This window comes from Acipenser ruthenus, chromosome 15 (assembly GCF_902713425.1).
Source record: "Acipenser ruthenus chromosome 15, fAciRut3.2 maternal haplotype, whole genome shotgun sequence".
Taxonomy (NCBI): domain Eukaryota; kingdom Metazoa; phylum Chordata; class Actinopteri; order Acipenseriformes; family Acipenseridae; genus Acipenser; species Acipenser ruthenus.
The window spans coordinates 34,003,639-34,028,450 of record NC_081203.1 but is presented as its reverse complement, the minus strand read 5'-3'; the positions used below and the strand labels follow the sequence as shown (position 1 = coordinate 34,028,450).

The following is a 24,812-nucleotide window of genomic DNA, read 5'->3' as shown; positions in this document are numbered from 1 at the left end:
TTAGGAATAGGCAGCACCATCCCATTGGGGCGGAGAATATTCCTGCTGCTTCCACTTCAATTCGGATGTGCTAGAAATAAATCCAGACCGCACTGTGCAGCACCATAAGCAGTCCCCTAGTCATTTGGCAGTGGCATGCAGTGCAGGTAAGTTCCGCTTCACTGAAACATTTGCAGCGGTGGCTAATACAAGTACTGAAGACATTAAGAGGTCAAATAACAGACTGGTCCACATTCTGAATGACACCCCACATTCCTGAATAGTTTATTATTCTGTCCCTGTTCCTGTTAAACCTGCAGTGGAATGGCCCTCCAGGACCGGGATGGGACACCCCTGATCTCAAACCTAAACAGGGTATTTTACAGAGGGGTCAGGTGGACTGTATATACAGGATCATTGAGCATGCAGGATACAGACAGATCCTCAGATCCATCAGAGTCGTCTAACACTGCAGACAGACAGCTTGTTGAGTTGAGTCCTTTTACTATAAGAAGCAGCGATTCAGCTGTATGATTGTGATTTGCCTCTTGGAAGTGTCTCTGCTGTTAAAGTCAACTTAACCCCTGTACAGCTACGCCCACTGCCTGCTCCATTCAGCACTCCTCAGATCCACTGTGTCAGCAGGGCACAGCATAGGATTCATGGAAGCTTCACTGCTGAAGAGAGCTATAGCTGTAGCTCACCGGGGAAAGGCATCAGTCTCTCTGGGCTGGGTTCTGCACCTGGGTCCACAGGTTCTGAGGCACCGGGCAAAGCTGAGTCATAATGCACATGGTCAGGGTTACAGCCGTCAATGGAGTCCCCCTTATAGCAGTTTATTGTAGCTTACTGCAGCAAAGCATCACAGAATTTAGGTAAACCACATTGCAGAGCTTTGTAAAAGCTATCGTTACTGATGGCAAAGCACAGCAAATGCACAGTGGCGTTCATTTCAGAGTGAAGCTGGGAGTATGTGCAACACCAGTAATCTCCTGCTTCAGTGTTCAGCACCGGACGGGCTGTTGAGTCACCGCCCCTGTGCTCCTGCCTCCTCCCTCACCAGTGTCTCAGAAAGCTGGGCACAGGGCTGCTTCAAGGCACTGCGCATTGTTATTCTGCAAGCAGGGAGCTTTCAAGGCATCTGACATTCTTCAGGGCCTGTTTGCTTGGAGACGGACACACTGAATGCAAACCCCCCCCCCCCCCCCCCCCCAGATGCACACTGACTCCCACCATATCCGAGTGCTTTGTTCCCCAGCCCTCAGCTGTAGGCTAATCAGAGGGATCTGCCCGCCAGTCTGCCCTGCCCCTGTTGCTGTTGGTATATTTAAGTTATCTATATGGGGAATTGCAAACAGATTTAGCTTTTGCAAATCTGTTTGCAAATTCAATGGGGGCACTAGCTACAGGCCAGCTAGTGCCCCCTTGAATTTAAATGGCTCTCACTATTTCAACAGCAAATCAGATAAATAAATGAAGAATGCCAGGCTGCAGGATAACCAGCTATATTCCTTCCGCCTGTTTTTACAATATTTCCATGCCAGAACGGTGTAGCTTTGCATAAATCAGGTCAGCTAGCCTGAGTGATTCAGAGACAAACCTTTTCTTTTAATTAGTTACCTCATATACAATGAAGCTGGACTGAACAGACAGGCTGCTAGTGGCATGTGAAAGCTGCCCCAGGCTTCGGTTTATGGCAAGCTGCTGTACAGGAATACTGAGTCACGTCAGCCAGCACTCACTGCATACAGAAGTGACACGCATGCATTTCGGTGATCAGCAGAAGGCTTTTCTAGCTTCCTGGGGCAATATGCCTTGCAGTAGCTCAAGCGTCCTGCTCTTGCATTCTCATTGTCTCAAATAAGAATAGAAAGACGCGTGTCCACGTGTGATCAAAATAAACCACTCAGGCTGGACGCCCCCGGAACTGTGGCCTCGGTCACCATGGGAACCATTCTGCATCAAGACGAGGAATTCGAGGGGTGTGGTTTAGAAGGGGGGTCTGACATCACCTTCCTGTCTAGATTGCACGCTCAAAAACAAAAAGACAAATAAACTGTTGCATTATTTTGTTATTGTACAGGTTCAACACACAGGTTCAATCAAACGTAGAACATTTCCAGTAGATCAATTGCAAAACGTCTTGAAAACCACATCTGTTAGACATCAGTATGTCATTTTGTGGCATAGTAAAGCGTTTTAGTATGTACAGATGTCAGTGAAATAAATCAACGCAGAAGCAACAAATACTCATGATTGACGCACTGCAGGAAGAGAATACGTGGTTCGTAAAATATGCTCTTCTCTAAAATTAGGTACAGGCTAAGAATTCAAGTACGAATAAATGTGGTTGTTGAAATCCAGTAGGAGTTTGGGGGGGTGGCGGGGATGAGCGTTACAGAAGCGAAGGTGCTTTGATGCGGGCGCCCTTTCCCCATAGCCAGGGGCAGCTATTAGGGGCTGTGTCAGATCATCTGAAGCGAAGAGAGAACGGGCAGAGCACAGCCTTCCCATCTGCGGCTCAGCAGTATTGAATTTCTATGAATCCTGGGAATTAAAAAGCCATTTAGCCTGGAGCAAGTAGAGCATTCCTTATTGGAAGAAAGGAAAGAAAGAAAGACAGAAGGGATAAACCTGAATTCCTCGACTATTCCTGTTTTGGGATCCTAATTGCTGTTCATGATAAGGTGACTCCAATGGTAACTTCATTTAGAACGGGGCAGGAGGATTCGAATTACTTTGGGATTGCCAAGGGACTGTGATGAGAAGAAACCCAAACGATTTCTACTGAAACATCAACATTTAGACCACTGCCTGTCATTGTGAACTTGGAGGTCTGCCTCTGTTCCAGTTCAGTGAATAACAGCAGCCGGGCTCCGCGTTACACTCAATCAGGACTCTTAGTCAGTGTCTCTGACGGTCCTAATAGAGGGATCCCACTGCGCAGTACTGCATCATATTGTATTGGAATGTCTTCTTCTCAGTGGCTTGGTCTCTACACATTTTTATGAATAGGTGGGGTCTATTTTAATGATCTAAACGCTAGCAATACATCTGCCTGGGTGATTTTTTAACATCACTGAAGACAATGCGAAGTAGAGGTTCACATTAGAATGGGTTTGTGAGTTTTGGGGTGCTGGGATTAGTATCTGGGTGCTGTTTAGATCCTTTACACCAGAGCCCAGTGTTTGAGAGTTTGAGAGTGCAGTGTCCAGATTGCAGGGTCTGTGCTCCCCCTTGGGTTGTGTGCTGTGAGCTGCCCTCGTACCCTCCTGGCACTCTGACACCCCTGCTGTCTCGTGAATATCAAACTAACAGAATTCATCAAAACAGGCTTTTTAAAAAGTCACTAGTTAAAATGCATTCGGTAGCGTCTCCAGACTGATCCTAACTGGGGCTGACGAAGTCCTAGTTTAAATTTTTCATTTGTCTGCTGCTAATGGAAACAAACAGGGCCGGTTTGAAACCGCTTTCTACCCAGTCCCAGTGGCAGATGGAAACAGGGCAGGGTAAGGTGGCTCAGAGTGGACTGTGTCTTCACCCTCCACAGCAGGGCTCTGCTTGAGGAGAGAGGGTTCTCAGCTCCAGCACCACAGACAGCTCCATGCACACAGTGCTTACACAAGCCCCTCTTACCTTGCTGTTCAGATCAGGGATGATCAGGGTCCCACGTGTGATCCTGCACTTGAGTTTACCAGAAGCATTGACACAAAGCCACATTACTGCATCATTGTATTATTGTTCTTTGTATTTTAAATGTCTGTTGGTTAGCGCAGTGTGGATAACTCACATTGTAACACACAAAGCCATGTTCTCTCTGTGGAAATAAACCCCTTTGAAAGCACTAGCATTTTCTATTGCTGTTGGCTGATGTGCTTTCTGTGTTCGAAATTGCTTTCAGCAATTAAACATGAGCTGCTGTTTTCCGAAAAATGTAGGAATGCTAAAAAAACGAGAAGTCTTTATCCATGTAATTTCTGGAACGTCGTTGTATGCTGTCCTGCACATGTAGAAATCCAGGATATTTGTCTTGAAATAGCAAGGGTCACGCTGCTAATGGGTTAGGATTAAACGATGCTGTGCGGAATCACCTGATTGCATCAGGTCTCAATACACAGGTCTTCACTCTGCACTGAGGATCGTGGAACGCACTTTAAATCAGGTTCAGTTTTGTCGTATGAGTCTTTCTTGCTGCAGGCGTGCTGTGGTTGTTAATATTACATGGCTGTTACGGTTGAGCTGGTTTCTTAGGGAGGGGAGGAGATGGGGAAAGGGGGAGGGCAGCTGCCACCCTCGGTTCCCTGGCAACAGATTTTGACGTGAGGGGGGGAGGAGAGTTACAGAACACACGGTGCAATGGGTTCTGGATTACGCAACACTCCCACTGCGTTATTACTCACGCGATTGTGCCGACAGGGAGGGAGCACGGGCACAGGAACAGGAACAGGGCTGCCCAGATCTCTCTGAACAGGACCAGTCCACTCCTTCCTAACTGTGCACCCGTCACATCTACACCAAGTTCATTTTTTACTCTGATACTCAAACGTTAATTACCAGGCAATCTAAAGGTTACCAGAGATGCCCTGACTGATTTTAGTCTTGTGCCCAGGAAATCACCGCTGATTGAAATATTAATATTTCTGGTTAATTTGGAATGCAATCCTGGAACAGATCATGAGCTCCAGATTGAACCCCGCGGTTCTTTTTCTCCTGCTGTTCCAAACAGACCACCTGCTCCTACACTTAACTGACTTCACATGGTCCTAATTAATTGGGTTCACATGGAGGTAATGAGGATTATCCTACCCTCTGTGTTATTTTATTCTTTATTTGCATGTGAAGAAAATGGCAATTGTTTTCAGAGAGAAATCATGGTGTGATTTGCCTGTTACTATAATCAAAGCCTGATTGCTGAGCTGTTTGTTTAGGCAACCAAATTCAATGAAGGCAATTAATGAATAGCTGCGAGAACGCAACATCAAATCAGCCAGAGCGGCTGTATAATCAAGAGACCTCTGCAAAGTGTTTACAGCCTAATTAAACCAGGCGCAATCCCTGCAAGCAAACAAAACACAACAACCCTCTGCCCCTTGCCAGCGTTTACACACACACACACAGACACACACACACACACACTCACACACACTCACACAGTCACCCTCACACACACATGCACACAGACACACACACAGACACACACACACACACACACGCACACACACAGACACACACACACACACACACTCACACACACTCACACAGTCACCCTCACACACACATGCACACAGACACACACACACACACACACAGACACACAGACACACACACAGACACACACACACACACACGCACGCACACAGACACACACACACACAGACACACACACACACACACACACAGACACACACACACACAGGGAGATATTTCTGCAGAAGAGGTCGACCAGCACGCTCATGCAAACACACCTACATGCAAGACTGTATTCCCAAACCATCAGCGTGCTGTTAAATGCACTGCAGCCCTGTACAAGTACAGAAGAGTTCATGGTGTTTGCTTGATCAGAGCAGCCCACTGACTCTCATTCTTCGCTGTCTCGGTTGACAGTGCTGTGGCTGGAACTGCTGAGCCCTGAGTTTGTTGTTTTTAGAACATTGTTCCCAGGCAGCCCCAGCGGAAATATTTAGTGTCTACTAATATCTGTCCCAACAGGGCAGCGAGTGTCAGGTTTCAGGCCGTCCCGGGGTCAGTTGTTTTAGTTGCCCTGGAGTGGGCGACTGTGGCATATATTTGTCTTCAGTTTTGTCCTGGTGTTGTTTCAATCCGAGGAGTGTTTTCACTGTGATGGCCCGTCGTAGCCAGTGCTGGCAAGCAGGCAGGCACTCACTCACTCACTCACTCACTCACCCACTCCCTCACTCAGTCACTCCCTCACTCAGTTACTCCCTCACTCCCTCACTCCCTCACTCCCGCCCTCACTCCCTCACTCACGCACTCACTCACTCCCTCCCTCACTCCCTCACTCACGCACTCACTCACTCCCTCACTCACTCACTCACTCACCCACTCCCTCCCTCACTCAGTCACTCACGCACTCACTCACTCACTCCCTCACTCAGGCACTCACTCCCTCCCTCACTCACTCACTCACTCACTCACTCACAGTCAGTTCCATGTGGGCATGCTGACCTCCTCACTGCCTGCTGTAGAAACCCCAGAGAGCATTGGAGAACTTCCAGCCTTGCTTGCTTGCTTTATTTCTAAAAGTTTAATTCAGGAAACTTCAGGCATCTATAATCTCAGGTCTTGTGCACAGCAGGTCAGACACTCAACCCAAGCTCTCGTTCTCAGCTGAACCCTCCCTTGACCTCGACTCAGTCCCCTGCACCCTGCAGTGTGTTTGAGGTGCAGCCAGCCAGATCTGTAGGTCATTTCACAGACAATTCACTGAGTAAATCGAAGATTTTCATCATTTAAAGCCAGAAGAACATTTCCTTGTGAGCTTATTTTAAAAATGAAACTCCATCGCAGACACAGAAGATGGAAAGATTCCTGGGACATGATAAGAGCGTGGATATTATTAATAAGGGGAAGGCAGCAGTGATTAAGTTGAGCGGTATAAGCAGGAGACGCTTATCTGATTAGCTTTCATTAGCCTCATTAAATTACCCCCAAAGCCTTTAGGTAAAGAGCTTAAATTCTTACATGTTAGTGAGTGTACAGCCCTAGGGAGGGGGGTGGGGAGTAATTCATTTAACACACTTTAATAAGAAGGTGAAGATAATACTGGTGTTGATGTAGCTGGTGGAATTCTGCGCATTTATACTGCAGAATGTGAGGGAAGGAAAGCAAGGTCTGGTACAAAATAGATTAACACTAAATAAATCTCAGAAATAAACACTATTTACAAGTGAGGGTTTTGCACCCCGCCACAGTCAGAGAGAGAGCAGCATCCTGGGAGAGACTCCTTCAGGGCTGGGAATAGAAAGAACATGCTGAGAAATCCCAGAGCCGCTGCTGTGGTGTAGAAAACTCACAAGGTACTGCACTGTTTTTAGTGGTATTTGCAATTCACTCCAGTGGGTTGTTATGCATGAAATGTCCAGCAGTTGGCGGTGGTGTGTATGTTTATGCTTAGTTCTTGGTGTAACCAAGAAGGAGGGTGGTTTTTACCACCTGGGTTCAATACAAATCCCTTTGCTAGTTAAACGGTCACACCTGCGGTTCTCGGTTCTGGTGGTGGATACAGCTGCACGTAGCGTCAGGGTTTTGGGCGTACTGGGTAACGCCTTTCGGATGCCCAATCCTCTGCAGCCATTGTCTTCCCATATCGCAGCCAACCTTAGTCTAGAAGTTTACTATTCCTCAGAGAGGTGTGACGCCTTGGCCGCTGAGCCCCTGCTCTAAATTTCAGACCGTCTATGAACATCACACTCACAAACTGAAGGAAGATATACTGAAGGAAAATACACAGGTCGAGAGGACAGAGGCTGGCTGCTGGACAAGCGGGAGACAGTAACAGAGCGTGGGTGGAGGGGTGAAGGGGAGGTTAAGGAGGTGGGAGAGTGAGAGGGAGTGTGAAGGTTGTGATTAACGCTATAATAATGCACTGCAGTGGTGGCGGGCTGGGGATAAAGAGGCAGTAACCCAGGCAACAGCCTGCGTTCATTGTGCTGCACGTCACAGCTGGGAATGACGAGGCTGCAATACAATACAATAGAGGCAGCAATTACCTTCCCAGCTTCTCTTGCGTGGTGAATTGCATGCAGAGCTCCCCCAAAGGGATTTCAAAACATGAAAACGAAATGTACAGAGAAACAAAAATCAAACATGGAATGGGGGAGGCTTGCTTACAGGAATCTATCCATCTGTTGAAGAGGTGTCATGTAATAAGGGCCGTTGAGCTGAATCGACGCTAAGAGGGTTAAATGCTATCAGAGCTTCATGTGCCATGCGTCATGCTGTATGTACTGAGTTGGAAATCATCTGGGAGTTCATGGGGAACATCTTTGTATTTCACGATTCTGAACTCACTGCCCTTTCTGTGTCCCGCAGGGTCAGCTGTCCCTGGCTCTGAACATCCTCTCGGACCGGGCCAAGGAAGCCAAGGAGTTCCTGGTGCAGCTGAGGAACATGGTCCAACAGATTCAGGTACCGTTGTGCACAGGCCAGCCCGGGCCAACACCCCTCCATCACCACTGCCCTGGGCCGGCGTGCAATCTGCTGAAGGCGCTGGTCTCCTTGGCTTTCTGCAGAATGTTACATTACGGTTAATTCATGATAGACAGCTTAAAGAGAGAAAGCTGCAAGCACTTTTAAGTACAGGGCATGAATAGCCATGTAATAACATTGTAATAATAGCTTAATTACTATCGGATCCTGCTGTTACAAGTTAACTACTGTCTCATTATAGGGGAGCACCCTTGCAAACAGCCTCTTGTTACCTGATGTCATTACATGGGAACATGTGGTAGTTGTTTGATTGAATTCTACTAGATGTGCACAGATCTCCAACGCCCTGCATGGTGCTATAGAGATGTGCACAGATCTCCAGCGCCCTGCATGGTGCTATAGAGATGTGCACAGATCTCCAGCGTCCTGCATGGTGCTATAGAGATGTGCACAGATCTCCAGCGTCCTGCATGGTGCTATAGAGATGTGCACAGATCTCCAGCGCCCTGCATGGTGCTATAGAGATGTGCACAGATCTCCAGCGTCCTGCAGGGTGCTATAGAGATGTGCACAGATCTCCAGCGCCCTGCATGGTGCTATAGGGATGTGCACAGATCTCCAGCGTCTTGCAGGGTGCTATAGAGATGTGCACAGATCTCCAGCACCCTGCAGGGTGCTATAGAGATGTGCACAGATCTCCAGCGTCCTGCATGGTGCTATAGAGATGTGCACAGATCTCCAGCGCCCTGCATGGTGCTATAGAGATGTGCACAGATCTCCAGCCCCAGCGTCCTGCAGGGTGCTATAGAGATGTGCACAGATCTCCAGCGCCCTGCATAGTACTATAGAGATGTGCACAGATCTCCAGCGCCCTGCATGGTGCTATAGAGATGTGCACAGATCTCCTCACATGATTCTGTACACGCCGTCTTCTTCTCCCTCGTGCAGCCCACAGAAGCCCCGGGGAGGCCGGTAGTGACGTCAGGTTGGGGGACTCTGCAGGTGAGGGACCAGCAGGGAGGAGGTCTGAGCTGGGCAGCGTTCCACGGACAGGACTGGCCCTGGGCACTGCAACACCTTCCACTGCTCAGCCATTCTTAACACGGTCTACCGTCCAAATAAAGAACATTGATGTTATTTTATTTTTTTATGTGTTGAAAAATCAGTAGCAAATAAAAAAAAGGCATTTAGTTTTTTGAATAAATTATGTAGAAACTTGCTTCAGTGAGTCTTCAACATAAATACCACTACTATTATTATTATTATTATTATTATTATTATTATTATTATTATTATTATTATTATTATTATATTGATAGCAGTGAAACAGCCCAGCCCCTCACCCTAACTGCTGCTGTCTGTCTGTCCTATCGGTCTGTCGGTCTGTCGGTCTTGTCTTGAAGGCAATACGGTCTTGGTCCCAGTTGATGAGTTTCCAGTTCCTGAAGCCGTAATAAAATCTGATTCTCCTGGATCATTCTCTCCTTCCTTGTTTCTTTGTAACTGTTCATTCAATCCATATTTAGGTGACACCACAGTTGACTACTTTGTCGAAACCCAAGCATGTTAAGAATGGCTGGTGTGTGCGTGGTGGTGCAATTCTCACACCCGCTGCACTCTTCATCACAAGTTTCTACTGTGACCCCTTCTGGGCACTCGTCAGACCAAGTGCCTCCGCCCGCAATGTATCGCCCTGGGATGTTAGGCATCTAAAACATACGTGTTCAGTAACCGTGTTCGAAGTTGCTAAACATTTGAAACAGCTCAATGAATGGGTACGTGGTGATGATGAAATGATGCTTTCTCTTGTCATAGTCCCCCGACACAAATTGTTTAAAATGCCTTGGGCAAATGATGTTGATATTCTAGGGTACTGAAATTCCTGTGCTTCATGGGGTGTGCGTGGGGGGTCTGGGGGTCTGGGGGTCTGGGGGTGGGGTGGGGGAGAGCGCAGTCTTATTCTAGTCGTGTCTGGTGTGTTACTTGTTCCACAGTAAAACTAAAAAGAGACTTAGCTGTGAAATCAGATAAATGATTTTGAAGTGCTGGTTAGATTCTCAGCGCTTTTTATATTCAGATCGCCATCAGCACATTGTTTTTCAGACAGGAGAAACGCACCCAGTGAAGGGGCTTGTAAGTCGTGTGAAATGGTTTCATATTCGTTTAGAATCCTTTCAGAAACAATCACGCTGATGCTGATTTGAGGACAGAAAGCTCCTGGTCTTGTTGGCCATGTCAACATCTGTCTGCTCTTTTATTGGGTTTCTTTTGCAGTTTTACTGAAGGGCTGTTCTGGGCCTGTGATCCAGTCACAGCTGGTTCTAGCCTGTCTGGTTCCGAGTCAATCTGGTTCTAGCCTGTCTAGTTCCAGGTCAGTCAGGTTCTAGTCTGTCTGGTTCCGGGTCAGTCAGGTTCTAGTCTGTCTAGTTCCAGGTCAGTCAGGTTCTAGCCTGTCTGGTTCCGGGTCAGTCTGGTTCTAGTCTGTCTGGTTCTGGATCAGTCAAGGTTCTAGTTGGTCTAGTTCCAGGTCAGTCAGGTTCTAACCTGTCTGGTTCCGGGTCAGTCAGGTTCTAGTCTGTCTAGTTCCAGGTCAGTCTGGTTCTAGTCTGTCTGGTTCCAGGTCAGTCTGGTTCTAGTCTGTCTGGTTCCGGGTCAGTCTGGTTCTAGTTGGTCTCTTCTCCTTACAGGAGAACAGCGTGGAGTTCGAGGCCTGTCTGGTGGCTCAGTGTGACGCTCTCATCGACGCGCTCAACCGGAGGAAAGCACAGCTACTGTCCCGGGTCAACAAGGAGCACGAGCACAAACTCAAGGTAAGCTGCTGCTGTTGAACAGGGAGCAAAACAAAGAGCTGCTATTGGCATTCAACACAACGGCAAGACACACCTTGCAATGATAATCATACCGCTGTCACTGAAGCTGCTGGCTTGGTTCATGTCACAGCTGAATGAAGAAGGAGATACTGTTTCAAACGAATGCAGTCACCAAAGGCAGGTTGAAAATACAAGAATAATGATCGAAAGACAAATAAATGCGTAATTGAACTATAATCAATGATATGGTGCGATTACAATTACAGTTACGCAGGTGTGCCTTGGTACGAATTGCACAATTGTGATTGTAACTCACCCAGGTCTGCCTTACACAGCTGAAGATAGCAGTGCATACATCTCAGTGCTGGAGCAACAGAGCTCCTGAACATGCAAGCATCCTACAAAGAGAAGGGAAGAGCAAATGGAACTGTGCGTGGCACTTTCCCAGGCGGATAGAAGCCAGAGAGAAGCCTGTCAGCCCCGTCTCCTGGCTGTGGACACAGCTGTTAAAAACATGTCTTTGATGCTAAGAAACGCCTCTATAGCTTAGTAGCAAAAAGAACAGCCTGGTCCTCCGGCACTCTGAGCGTTTTTTTTTTTTCTTATTTTCTGATTCCAAATTAGGGAAATTATACCAACTGAATGTCAAACAAGAGCAGAAAAAAATACATCAACAGCATTTTTGCTTCCAATTCCACGCCTGGCTGGTAACTAGTATTTAAGTTTTAAACAAGTTGGTGAAAAAAAAATTATGAAACGATTTGTAGCTCCCCAGGGGAAATCGCTGTTTGGCTGGAGAAGCAGCGAGAAGACAGGCTAATGGAATCATGCATGCAGCAGCATTCAAAACCATTGCCCTGTTAGTAATATTATTGATGTAAGCTGTGCGAGTGCCAAGAAGAGATCAGAATAGCAATACCAAATACTAAGGGGAAGAGAGATCAAGCAAAGGGATGGGAGCACTTTATTTATATGAAGATGTTTCAGCAACACAGCTCTGAATGGGTTTAACCCTAGGATGGTGCCTCTACAGCTGGATTTTTTAGAGCATTTTACAGTACCGTGGAATTCACATAGATTGTAAAAAACGTATGAACTCGGGATGCAGGGGTGTGCTGATACTCCTGCTCGTGCTCGGAATTGCCTTTAAGAAGTATTTATCGGCAGGTATTCCATAAATCCATTCATTAATATGTTGATTTAGAAACAAAAAAAGCTGTCCTTCCCTCACCTTTACAACTAAGTACCAACCAATGGCATTAACTTCCACACTGTGTGTTTTAAAAGCTGATTGGAAGGGAATTCTCTCATTTTAACTGCCGTACCGCGGCTGTAAACTGACAATGAAAACATTATATTACTGAAATCTGTTTTGAGAAAATACTTCTGTTTACCTCCAAATGATGTTGCTGCTAAAATACTCCAGCGACTGCATCAGATATTCCTGCAGGACTCTCCTTCTCTTCCTCTCTGGTTCCGTGTCCTAGTTTCAATGATTCTTTTTTTCAGCACATTTTGCTTGAATTAAGTGGATTTTGAAAGCAATCGTACAACAGTAATGGAGTTCCTGGTTAAAAATGCAAACAGCTGTAAGGCAGCAGGGGAACTAGGAGAAGATGTGTCTGGGTTACTGTCAGAGAAGGGACAGAAGATTCGTGCTTCTTCACCACGTGACTTTAAAGACAGGTCTTGCTGTGCTGGACTCTGACAGGAGCAGCAGTGAGACAGGAAAGAGTTAACATGCTAACAATGTGTTATCAGTGTATTTCACGCACAGTGTAGGGTTTTCAGTTACCAGCTGAACATTATCACAATACTAGGGGCGTGCTGATACCTGTTACTCACACCCGTAATTACCTTTACACCTGAGTACCAATCAATTGCAGGTAGCGTCCGCATTGAAGGTTTGATAAGCCGATTGGAAGTGATTTTTTCTCTGCTTCTGAACTGACAATTAATTTGTTGCATTTGCTAGTTTTGCAGCCTGTTTTCATTGTCAGTTTGCAGCCTCAGTATCAGTATCAGCACACACCTACATGATGCTCTGGGTTACCTTCAGTCACGCTTTCATTGCGACTCTCTCTCTAGTTAGTAGTTCTCTCTCTCTTTTCTTTCTCAGTCTTCTCTTTGATTGTTGGCTGGTTTAAAGATGAATTAAAAGCACCTGAATAATTGTGAGGGGGTTCATGTTTAATGAAGCAGGCAGGGCCTCCAGTGGAGTGGACACACAGGCAGGCAGGAGCCAGTGCTTTGTAGCCGGCCCCAGTGATAATTGACACCAGCTCTTGATGAATTCCGCTCGTTCTTGTTAACGATTCCCCAGGGCCGTCCTCTTGCAATGAACAGAGGCTTCCTCTGTGCTCAGCCTGGCGCTGCACTGAGACCCTGTAAGACACTCCTCACTGAACACTGCAGGCTTTCCAATCAGTGTGCTTACTGCCCTGGTTTACACAGCAGGGTGCAGGCAGCACCGGGCTTAGTTCTCTTTCCACTCTGATGCCGGTGTGGTGTTTGTCATGCGTTTGATGGCACGTGTTAGCATCTTATCAATTATTTAAATGGGAGAAACTCATTTAGATTTAATGATCCTGTGCTTTGAAATACTTTCCTTGTCACCTTTCATCAACATTTCCTTCTCTCTCTCTCGCTCTCTCTCTCGCTCTCTCTCTCGCTCTCTCTCTCTCTCTCTCACTCGTTGTCCCCCTCTCTCTCACTCTCTCTCTCTCTGTCTCTCCCCCTCTCTCCCTGTCTCCACAGTGCAGTGTGAGTCATCAAACTGAAGCAGACAGCCTTTGCTGCAGTAACATGTTATTGGTGCTGAATCTGAGCAGTGAGTTTTGATCAAGGAGTTTTCACAGACTCTGCTTGGAATAAATTGGCGTTGACGTTTGGGGGACTTGCTTTTGACACAGCAGGGGATGCAAACCCTGTTTTATTAATGCAATGCTAGAATCTGCATGGCGCCTCTCCTTATGAGCTCCAGATACCATTTGTTAGTTATTTAGTTAGTTAGCTAGTTAGTTAGCAAGTTAGTTATCTGATTTTGAGGCTCACTGGGATAGTTGTCAGGGTGTCCCAGGCACAGTCTGGCTCTGTGCCCTGCAGCTCAGAGAGGAGGGTGCAGTGTAGCACCGCTCCCACAAACACAGCCCCTTCCCTGCAGCATCGCTCCCACAAACACAGCCCCCTCTCTGCAGCACCCCTCCCACAAACACAGAACCTAGACTGGGGGAATACCCAGGGCAGGGATTTTAGGGAAGACTTTGCAGCTCACTCATAGTGGAAGGATTCAGGGACACGGCAGCGTCTCTGTGTGTTAGCGACTCGCAGCTCATTATTACAGCTGGAGGGATGCAGATCAACCACCTGCAGCACACTCTGGGTTATAATCTTTCATCCCACAGTCCTCAGCTGTCTTCTACAAGCTGAGGGAAGTTTCTACAATGAAACATTCACCCTGGAAGTTGTTTTACCTTTGATGAAACTAACAGGAAAAATAAGAATGTGGAAATAGTCTTTTTCGCAAATATCCCCGATGGCGGTCCCATAAAGATGAAACTGTTTCGGTGGTAAATAGTTTATTTTTGGTTGGCAAAAATTCCCACCTGCAATAATGGCTGCGTCTCTCTCTCTCTCTCTCTCTCTCTCTCTCTCTCTCTCTCTCTTCTCTCGCTCTCTCTCCTCTCTCTCTCTCTCTTCTCTCTCTCTCTCTCTCTCTTCTCTCTCTCTCTCTCCCCCCCCCCCTCACAGGTGGTCCGTGATCAGATCTCGCACTGCACGGTCAAGCTGCGCCAGACCACCGGCCTGATGGAGTACTGCCTGGAGGTCATCAAGGAGAACGACCCCAGCGGCTTCCTGCAGGTCAGTGAGGGGCACTGCAAAACGTCTCTGCTTCACAGAGATTAAACCGTGCATTGCTGTAGTGCTTACTGCAAGGCAAGGTGGCGTGAAGACACATCCAGCGCTTTGCGATTTCTGTGACCATACAGCACCTCAAAACGTTTTGAAACTTCAATCAATGTTTTATTTGTTGTTCAGTTTGCAAAAATAATAAGCAATAAAAGAAAACTCAGAACTGCTTAAAAGAGGGTCTCCAGCGTCACTCCTCTGTTTCCTGCCCTCAGATCTCGGACACTCTGATCCGGAGGGTCCACATGACAGAGAATCAGTGGGGGAAGGCCACCCTGACCCCCAGAATGACCACCGACTTCGACCTGACTCTGGACAGCGGGCCCCTGCTGCAGACCATCCACCAGCTGGACTTCGTGCAGATGAAAGGTAATAATTACAGCTCCCTCCAGCGTGTGAGAGATTCACAAGTGGCACTAATGCTCTAGGAGTGTGCGAGTATCTGGGAGAGTGTGAGCGTCACTAATGGTCACTCAGTTCCCTCCCCAGTGCCGGCCACCCCTATCCTGCAGCTGGAAGAGTGCTGCACGCACAACAACAGCGCCACGTTGTCATGGAAACAGCCCCCCCTCTCCACCGTGCAGGTGGACGGCTACATCCTGGAACTTGACGACGGTAACGGGGGGCAGTTCAGGGTGAGTGGCTGCGACTCGCGGCTCCTGGTTTATTCAGATGTCTTTCATTGTTAACTATGGCTGAACCTCACTGATGAACATAACCATCCTGACACGTTTGAAATCTGATTGAAAGATGATCTGATTCAGGTTGAAATGTGTTGCACTGCACAGGCCCTCTCCAGCATGCGTGACTCAGTGTTGGTTTGTTTTTCCTGCCCTGGTTCCTCCTCCGTTCCAGCCCCCCCCACCGGAGCAGCATCTCTGTAGATTAATGAGAGCTCAGAGAAGCACAGCGAGGGACGATCATCACCCAGGCTGCAGAACAGCTCATTTATTTACAATCAAAGACAGATGCAAGAAAGGACTAATTAAGTTCTAATTGATGCGCTGCTCTGCCAAATTGCTGTGCTGCATGAAGCAATTTGCTTTTGGCTTGCTTGGAAAGGAAAAGCTTACTGCTGTCTGGGGAATGATTGTACAAGGCCGTGGTCATTCAGTTCAGGGAGTTGAGGGGAGGGAGTATTTATGCAAACTAGAGGCCATTTTGTGCCTTTTTTTTCTGTTGAATTACAGTAAGTGTGTCTTTCTCGCAATTCTTTTTCAAAAGTAATGCCTTGTCATTATATAATAGCCTATAGGCTATAATAGAATTTATGTTTTTTCACAATTTGACAATTAACAAAAATTATTGAAAGTAAATTGTACTGTACTTTTGCTGTGTAAGCCCAGCCCTAGATATATCACATTTGCTCTCGTCATGAATGATGCCACGGCACTTCACAATAAAAACACAAAAAAGGAATAAAACAACGTGGTGATGGGAACCCGTCAAAACATTTTACAATAAAAATCAAATAAGAGAGAACAAGAAAAAACGAAACTGAAAATAACAAACAGCAAGGCTTCAGCACCACGAGTCAGACTTGACAAGACTGCTTTTAGTTTTCAGTTAAACAGGGTGTGAGCTGTGCAAGTCAGCTAGCGGAGGAATGGGGCAGCCGTGTGCTGTACTGGGAAGTGTTGGTGCTGCAGCCCTGTACTGAGAGCCCCTGTGCTGTGCCTGCAGGAGGTGTACGTGGGGAAGGAGACCATGTGCACGGTGGACGGGCTGCACTTCAACAGCACCTACAGCTCACGGGTCAAGGCCTTCAACAAGTCCGGAGTGGGGCAGTACAGCAAGACCCTGGTGATGCAGACCGCAGAGAGTAAGAACCCGCCCGGCTCGGCGCTGTTACTATTATTATTATTATTATTGTTATTATTATTATTATTATTATTATTACTATTATTACTATTATTATTAATTAGGGGCTTCATCTTGAGCTTTCACTCACTAGAGACTGCACCTCTTCTGATGTGTGTTTCTCAGTGTTCGTGGCTCTCTCTAATCCAGTTGAGAGTGCATTTCTCTTTGCTCTGTCTGTCATACAAAGAGCGCAAGAGAAAGTTCGCTCTCACCTTGATTAGAGGGAGCCACCGATCACTGAGAAACACAATGTAAGCCATTCAATCTAAATAAAAACCCAGCTGAAACCCTGACAGTAACGTTAGTAATCTGTATCGAGCATGCTGTGGTTTAAACGTTTCAAACACTTTGACATTGAGTGCGATTCCTGGATCTCCCGGCTACATATCTATTGCTGTTTGCTGCAGCATCTCTTTCAATTAAGACGGTGAAAAGCTGCCATCTGTACTGGAGATACTGGCAGATCAAACACAGTGAAGGGCTCCCTTGGTATTTCACGATTCGATAATTCAGAAATTCAGTTAATCCCACGATAAGGCTCTGCTGACACTAAATTGAAAATGTACTAAACTGTATGCTGTACGGTCTGTTGAGTCAGACTGGGACATAAGGAGGGAGTAAATTGGTGTGCTATACAAAGATAGCAATGTAATACAAATCGTGCTTTCACCATGCTTTACCATGCATTAACCATGCCTGGCTGTATGTGTGCTTGTACCGTGGTAATGCCTCTGCCATGTCTTTATAATGAAGGGACGTGTGCATATAATGTGTGCAAAGGGACTGACATGCCAGTATTGAGTAATTAAGCTTACGGTTAATTAAACCTGGGAAGAGCTGGAGGGGAAGGGTTTCCTGTGGCTGGTTGCAGGGCTGGGATGAGGCATCGCTGTGATTAGTTCTGTGTTCTCTGGAGAGCTCCCTGCGCTGCAATCACAGTGCGAGTGTGAGGAGGCTCGCCCCCAGCCCAGGAACACAAAGGAAACTATACCAAGAATGAATTTGTATTGCAGTGCAGTGAAGAACACAGAGCAATCGCTAGGTAGCGACACAGTCGTTTACAGTCTCAGATCGCAGTGTGGTGATGAACACAGAGCAATCGCTAGGTAGTGACACAGTCGTTTACAGTCTCAGATTGCAGTGCAGTGATGAACACAGAGCAATCGCTAGGTAGTGACACAGTCGTTTACAGTCTCAGATCGCAGTGTGGTGATGAACACAGAGCAATCGCTAGGTAGTGACACAGTCGTTTACAGTCTCAGATTGCAGCGTGGTGATGAACACAGAGCAATCGCTAGGTAGTGACACAGTCGTTTACAGTCTCAGATTGCAGCGTGGTGATGAACACAGAGCAATCGCTAGGTAGTGACACAGTCGTTTACAGTCTCAGATTGCAGTGCAGTGATGAACACAGAGCAATCGCTAGGTAGTGACACAGTCGTTTACAGTCTCAGATTGCAGTGCAGTGATGAACACAGAGCAATCGCTAGGTAGTGACACAGTCGTTTACAGTCTCAGATCGCAGCGTGGTGATGAACACAGAGCAATCGCTAGGTAGTGACACAGTCGTTTACAGTCTCAGATTGCAGCGTGGTGATGAACACAGAGCAATCGCTAGGTAGTGACACAGTCGTTTACAGTCTCAGATTGCAGTGCAGTGATGAACACAGAGCAATCGCTAGGTAGTGACACAGTCATTTACTGTCTCAGATTGCAGCGTGGTGATGAACACAGAGCAATCGCTAGGTAGTGACACAGTCATTTACTGTCTCAGATTGCAGTGTGGTGATGAACACAGAGCAATCGCTAGGTAGTGACACAGTCGTTTACAGTCTCAGATTGCAGTGTGGTGATGAACACAGAGCAATCGCTAGGTAGTGACACAGTCGTTTACAGTCTCAGATCGCAGTGTGGTGATGAACACAGAGCAATCGCTAGGTAGTGACACAGTCGTTTACAGTCTCAGATTGCAGTGTGGTGATGAACACAGAGCAATCGCTAGGTAGTGACACAGTCGTTTACAGTCTCAGATTGCAGTGTGGTGATGAACACAGAGCAATCGCTAGGTAGTGACACAGTCGTTTACAGTCTCAGATCGCAGTGTGGTGATGAACACAGAGCAATCGCTAGGTAGTGACACACTCGTTTACAGTCTCAGATTGCAGTGCAGTGATGAACACAGAGCAATCGCTAGGTAGTGACACAGTCATTTACTGTCTCAGATTGCAGCGTGGTGATGAACACAGAGCAATCGCTAGGTAGTGACACAGTCGTTTACAGTCTCAGATTGCAGTGTGGTGATGAATGGAGAGCAATCGCTAGGTAGTGACACACTCGTTTACAGTCTCAGGCTGCCTGTAAGAGGCGCCCCATTATTTTGTCAACATTCCTGGGAGTTGGGATTTGCTCACGGATCAGGAACATCCGGGCTCGGGTTTGAAATAATGTTTTTGAGTCAGTCTCTGTAGGAAGTATATGTACTGTATACTGTGTTTTGGTGTTTCAGCAGTCAGGGGTCTCTGGTTAGGATCCTCATTGATTCTCTTGCAGGTTTTGCCCTTTCTCCTGTCTTACCACTGTAAGCTTCACTTTGCTTTTCTCTCTTCCCCTCTTCATGCGTTGCAGCTGGATACACTCCATGTGATTTAAACACTCTGGGAGCAGGTATGGGTCCATTACATTCCATTACATCAGTCCAGCTGCAAAGAGCTCAGTGCTCCTTGTGCATTGCAAGCACACAGGCACAGTGTGTGTGTGTGCGTGTGCGTGCGTGCGTGCGTGCGTGCGTGCGTGCGTGCGTGCGTGCGTGCGTGTGTGCGTGCGCGCGCATGTGTGTGTGTGTGTGTGTGTGTTATCTTTGTTATGATGAATCATCTTTTAACGTGGCTTAAAGGGCTTAAAGCTTACAAAACAAAAAATGTTGCTCCACTGATCTCAAATTTTAGTGGTTCTGCAGTCAAATTCAGCTAACCCTGCTATTCCTGTCAAACAGCACAGTGCTGCTGTGTTTTGTACAGACCACTTTCCCCTTGTGTTAGTTCACCCTGGATTATACATGTCTTCATTGCTATGCACCTTCTGTCATCCGTGTGTTTCAATTCTCCTCTTCCAACAATCATGTAGAAAAACAAAAAAATTAGGGTAAAAAATAAACCCAAAACAAACCACTTTGAGTCATTCTGGCCTTCGCTAGGTTTGCATTTTTCAAATGTGAACCCTCTCAATTGAATAATGATACAGTATATTATATACTACCCAAAGCCAGAGGACAAGGGTAACAGGGATCTTTTTTAATTGAATCCATTCCAAAGGCTCACAACAAAACCTGAAGTGGCTAAAACTGCTCTGCACTGGGATTCTTCTATCCATCACGTCAACTCATTTGACTGATTAAAGAAAACAACTGACATTTTTAATTAGTTTGCATTAGTTGAAAGTCTTATACATTGTTTCTTTAATTAGAACCAGCTCTTTGAAAGTGAATTGAAAATGTTTTTCTGTTTGTGTTGCAGTCGCCTGGTTCACCTTCGACCCCAGCTCCGCCCACCCTGACATCATCTTCTCAAACGATAACCTGACGGTGACGTGCAACAGCTACGACGACCGCGTGGTGCTGGGGAACACGGGCTTCTCACGCGGAGTGCACTACTGGGAGCTGAGCGTGGATCGCTACGACAACCACCCCGACCCCGCCTTCGGAGTGGCGCGCGCGGACGTGCTGAAGGACGTGATGCTGGGCAAGGACGACAAGGCCTGGGCCATGTACGTGGACAACAACCGCTCCTGGTTCATGCACAACAACTCCCACACCAACAGGTGAGACCTGAATGTGTACTCGTCGGTGCCGAGCTTCATCGATGAGCGGAGAGGCTCAAACTGCAATGCAATGGGACTCCTATGGCAGGGGGGTGGAGGGGGTGTGTGTGTGTGTGTGTCACTGACTTGCTTGTGATCCCTGTGACCCCGCGCTGTTTCTCTCGGCAGGACGGACGGGGGGATCAGTAAGGGCACCACGGTGGGGGTGCTGCTGGACCTGGCTCACGGGACCCTGACGTTTTCGGTGAACGACGAGCAGCAGGGTCCCATCGCCTTCGACAGCATGGAGGGCCTCTTCCTCCCTGCCATCAGTCTCAACAGAAACGTGCAGGTACTGGGGCTGAGGGGGCGGGGCTCAGAGGCGGCAGGGCTGCGAGGGGGCGGGGCTGTGGGGGGGGGGGGCTGAGTGGGGGCGGGGCTGTGAGGGGGCAGGGCTGTGAAGGGGCAGGGCTCAGAGGCGGCGGGGCTGTGAGGGGACGGGGCTGTGAGGGGGCGGGGCTGCAAGGGGGCAGGGCTCAGAGGCGGCAGAGCTGCGAGGGGACGGGGCTGTGAGGGGGCAGGGCTGTGAAGGGGCAGGGCTCAGAGGCGGCAGGGCTTTGAGGGGACGGGGCTGTGAGGGGGCGGGGCTGCAAGGGGGTGGGGCTCAGAGGCGGCAGAGCTGTGAGGGGACGGGGCTGTGAGGGGGCAGGGCTGTGAAGGGGCAGGGCTCAGAGGCGGCGGGGCTGTGAGGGGACGGGGCTGTGAGGGGGTGGGGCTGTGAGGGGACGTGGCATTCTTTAGCACCTGATTAGTAAACAATAAGTCAAACAACTGCTGTTTCTCTGTTCTTAAAAAGGAACAGATAAACGCTGATTTGCTCTGCTTTAATGGCATAGCCAGGCTGAGACTTTAATTTTGTCCTTAATGTTGTTACTCTTCTCAGGTCACTCTTCACACTGGGCTGCCCATCCCCGAGTTCTACACTGCAAGGAGCCCTGAGCCCCCCAGTTCAGTGTGTTAATGACACTGCCGGCCATGTGGGGGCGCTCTCCTGACCTGCCCCTGCTCTTCTACACCTCTCAGCTCCACCTCACACCTCTGTCCAAGCCAGAGCCCACAGACCCGCGGGAGCCAGAAGCAGAACCACAGAGCAGCTTTCAGCCTCCACAGGCACCAGATGAGCTCCAGTCACTCTGCTGTGACCCACCGCCTCCTCTCCCAGTCCCCTCTCCCAGTCTCCTCTCCCAGTCTCCTCCCCCAGCATCCTTCCCCATCCTCCTCCCCCCAGCCTCCTCTCCCAGTCTCCTCCCCCAGCCTCCTCTCCCAGTCTCCTCTCCCATTCTCCTCTCCCAGTCTCCTCTCCCATTGTCCTCTCCCAGCCTCCTCTCCCAGCCTCCTCTCCCAGCCTCCTCTCCCATTCTCCTCTCCCAGTCTCCTCCCCCAGCATCCTTCCCCATCCTCCTCCCCCCAGCCTCCTCTCCCAGCCTCCTCCCCCAGTCTCCTCTCCCAGTCTCCTCTCCCAGTCTCCTCTCCCAGTCTCCTCTCCCAGCCTCCTCTCCCATTGTCCTCTCCCAGCCTCCTCTCGCAGTCTCTAGCTGGCTGGGTTCTGACATCACCATGCCTGTAATCAGCCTGCGCAAACAGCCAAGGAAACTACATCATTGTAAATAAGAATTGGAATTTGAAAATAAGTACTTTGAGGCTTTTTGGTGACGCAACAAAATGTTATTTTTTACCTTCATCCAAAGCCCCTAGATATTTCCGTTGTAAAACTTCAAACTCTGTATCACATTTACTACTGCTCCCGATTTTCCTGCTTTTTTTAGTTTTCGTTCCGTATCTACTTAATTTTATTTTATATATTTATTTTCTTTACCCGCCCATCGGTCTCTGCAGATTTCCCTTGTAATACCCGCTAGTCTGCCCATAGCCAGGAGGAATGCACTGGACAATGGACACTGGACACTGGACACTATACACTGGACCCCGGCCCAGTGAAGTAGCCACATGGGACAGAGGAGTGGCCTTGTGAGAAACTGACCCGAAGAGTGCAATCATCCCTGGCAAGCGGCAGACTTTTGGGAGGTTTTCAGATTATACATTCTTTGAGGTAATTCTGCTGCCGTCAGCTCTGTGTGCTATAATGGTGTGATCAGACCACCCCTTTGATCCCCTCCCAGATCAGACATCTCAGTTCAGTTTCCAAGTCAGTGCTGATAATGCCTCGTGTCTCACACAGCAGCCTGCAGTGGTGTCAGTGGTAGGCAATACCTCCCTGGTAGTTCCTGTCTCTTGAGGTATTACTGTGCTGGTTCTCGGTGCAGATCTGCAGTGTGAGAGGTTCCAGTGTGCCTGTCCATGCCCAGGCAGGCTGGCTGCACACACTGCTGAGGGTACCTATGTGCCTCCCTGTGCTCATAAAGCTGAGGGAACACGTGTTCTTGAAACCTGGTTGTTTCATGCAGTTGCCTGAAACCTATCCTCCTGAAACCAAGTTCCAAGCGGCTTTGTGTTCCCTTGGCTTAACCCCACGGACCTGCAGTTTCAGTGCAATACAATGGAGAGCAGTGCAGTGTTTTCAACATGCCAACCACTTGTGTTGCAAGTCTTGCAACACTACTGCAAAGTTGCTGCATCCAAAATACTGCTTGCATTACTATAACTGTATGACTGCTCAGTTGTTATCCATTCCCTTGAATTGCAGTTCGAGCTGTTCCAGGTGTTACTATGAGCTCTGTGGAATGGATTACAGTTGGATCTGCCTATGGCTTGTGTAAGCTTTTAAACCCATTGTACCGTTGCTGCTCGATTCACATGGTGCTATCGTGGCCAGTGTAAAACCAGTCTGTAAAACTGTGTAGGGAGAGATATGAGAGGGTCATCTCTCCATTTCAAATGGGAATTTATTATTTACAGTTGCCAAATTCTCCACCTCAGGAATTGTATCCATTCACAGAGGTACAAGGGTGCTTATGTCACAATGCAAGATCAAACCTGCTGGTTATCCAACCAATCACCGCTGTCCGGGCTCCTTGCTGGAGGGGTGAACGCCGCCTCATTGGTCAAGCTGAAAGAACCCTTAAAGGGGCCGAGCTACCGCCAGAGAAAATGCTGCAGTCGGTGGTGTCTTAAAGGGGCGTGCGCAAAATTACTGTTCTTAATTTGTTAATGCCAGATCAGTGACATTTAACCTTTTGAATTCTAACCTACTCTGAACTGATTCATTTTATTGACAATAATTCTTCTATTGACAGTACGTCTACACAAGGCCTGAGGTGTGTGTGTGTGCGTGCGTGCGTGCGTGCGTGCATGCATGCGTGTGTGTGTGTATATATATATATATATATATATATATATATATATATAGGGCAAGCCCACACCCAGACAAGCATGGCTAAATAAGTAATAGTCTGTGTGTTTGACCAGTACTGACGCTTGCTAAAGTGAATCCTGATGACGGTGAGGGGGCTGTACCGATACGCTGGCCACAGGTCCCCCATTCCTGCGACAAGTCTTATGAAAATGCTGTTGCTGGGCAACATGAATGAGTTAAGATGTAAACTCCGAGACGCAGGGCCGTGCCCCAGCCTCTCAGACCATGCTGTATTTTTTTTAGTGACTGTAATTGTGTGTTCTTTCTGGGTGTTTGGACCTGGCTTTGATGTGTGTGGTGCCTTGTGACTCCAGGCCACTTTGCTGTTCCACAGACCTGTTTGTTTTATTGCTTATCATTGTGGCTATTATTATTATTATTATTATTATTATTATTATTATTATTATTATTATTAACGACCTGATGCCTTGCTGTTCCAATAAATATGAAATGATTCTTCTTGTACATATTTGCTGTCTGGGGGTGTGTGTGGGTGTGTGTGTGTGGGGAGGGTACACAACAGAACTACAACGTATTATAAACCATTAACAATTAATTTAGTATTACAAACAATAAATAGTAATTGGTCACAATTGAATGTAACTTTAGTTGAATGAGATATGTATAAAACATCTATAAATAAAGTAATGGTTTGTTACAATAACATTTTAATTGGACTGAGTGGTTGTTCAAACGGTTTCTTCATAAAATACCGTTGGCAGTGAGTAAATGTTAAACCCTGTTTTGTGTAAACTCTGTCGTGCACCTCATTGCAAGAATAAAAAAAACTAGCATCATTTATTTTATTTTTTTTATTTGTGGGACACATATGTCCCTTGTACCTTCGGGTTGAATGATTAAATTTACCCTGCAGGTCAAGATGAACCAGATACAATTATCAATTACTTCAAACA

General features: G+C 47.5%; 1 protein-coding gene across 7 annotated transcripts in view; it reads left to right on the top strand.

Moving 5' to 3' along the window:
* The window catches only part of LOC117421966 (E3 ubiquitin-protein ligase TRIM9), a 28,349-nt gene extending 3,695 nt beyond the window's left edge, over positions 1–24,654 (top strand). Inside the window, exons 2-12 of one of the 7 annotated variants that reach the window (XM_034927441.2) lie at positions 8,032–8,127; positions 9,097–9,150; positions 10,836–10,958; positions 14,709–14,819; positions 15,083–15,236; positions 15,357–15,502; positions 16,551–16,689; positions 19,356–19,394; positions 20,243–20,546; positions 20,715–20,877; positions 21,469–24,654. In XM_034927441.2, the coding sequence (XP_034783332.2) occupies positions 8,032–8,127; positions 9,097–9,150; positions 10,836–10,958; positions 14,709–14,819; positions 15,083–15,236; positions 15,357–15,502; positions 16,551–16,689; positions 19,356–19,394; positions 20,243–20,546; positions 20,715–20,877; positions 21,469–21,546 (1,407 nt within the window). In that variant the 3' untranslated portion in view covers positions 21,547–24,654. Of the gene's footprint in view, positions 1–8,031; positions 8,128–9,096; positions 9,151–10,835; positions 10,959–14,708; positions 14,820–15,082; positions 15,237–15,344; positions 15,503–16,550; positions 16,690–19,355; positions 19,395–20,242; positions 20,547–20,714; positions 20,878–21,468 lie in introns of all 7 variants that reach the window. The other 6 variants (XM_034927440.2, XM_034927443.2, XM_058986562.1 and 3 more) reach the window with 6 other exon arrangements.
* Positions 24,655–24,812: the final 158 nt, after the last annotated feature.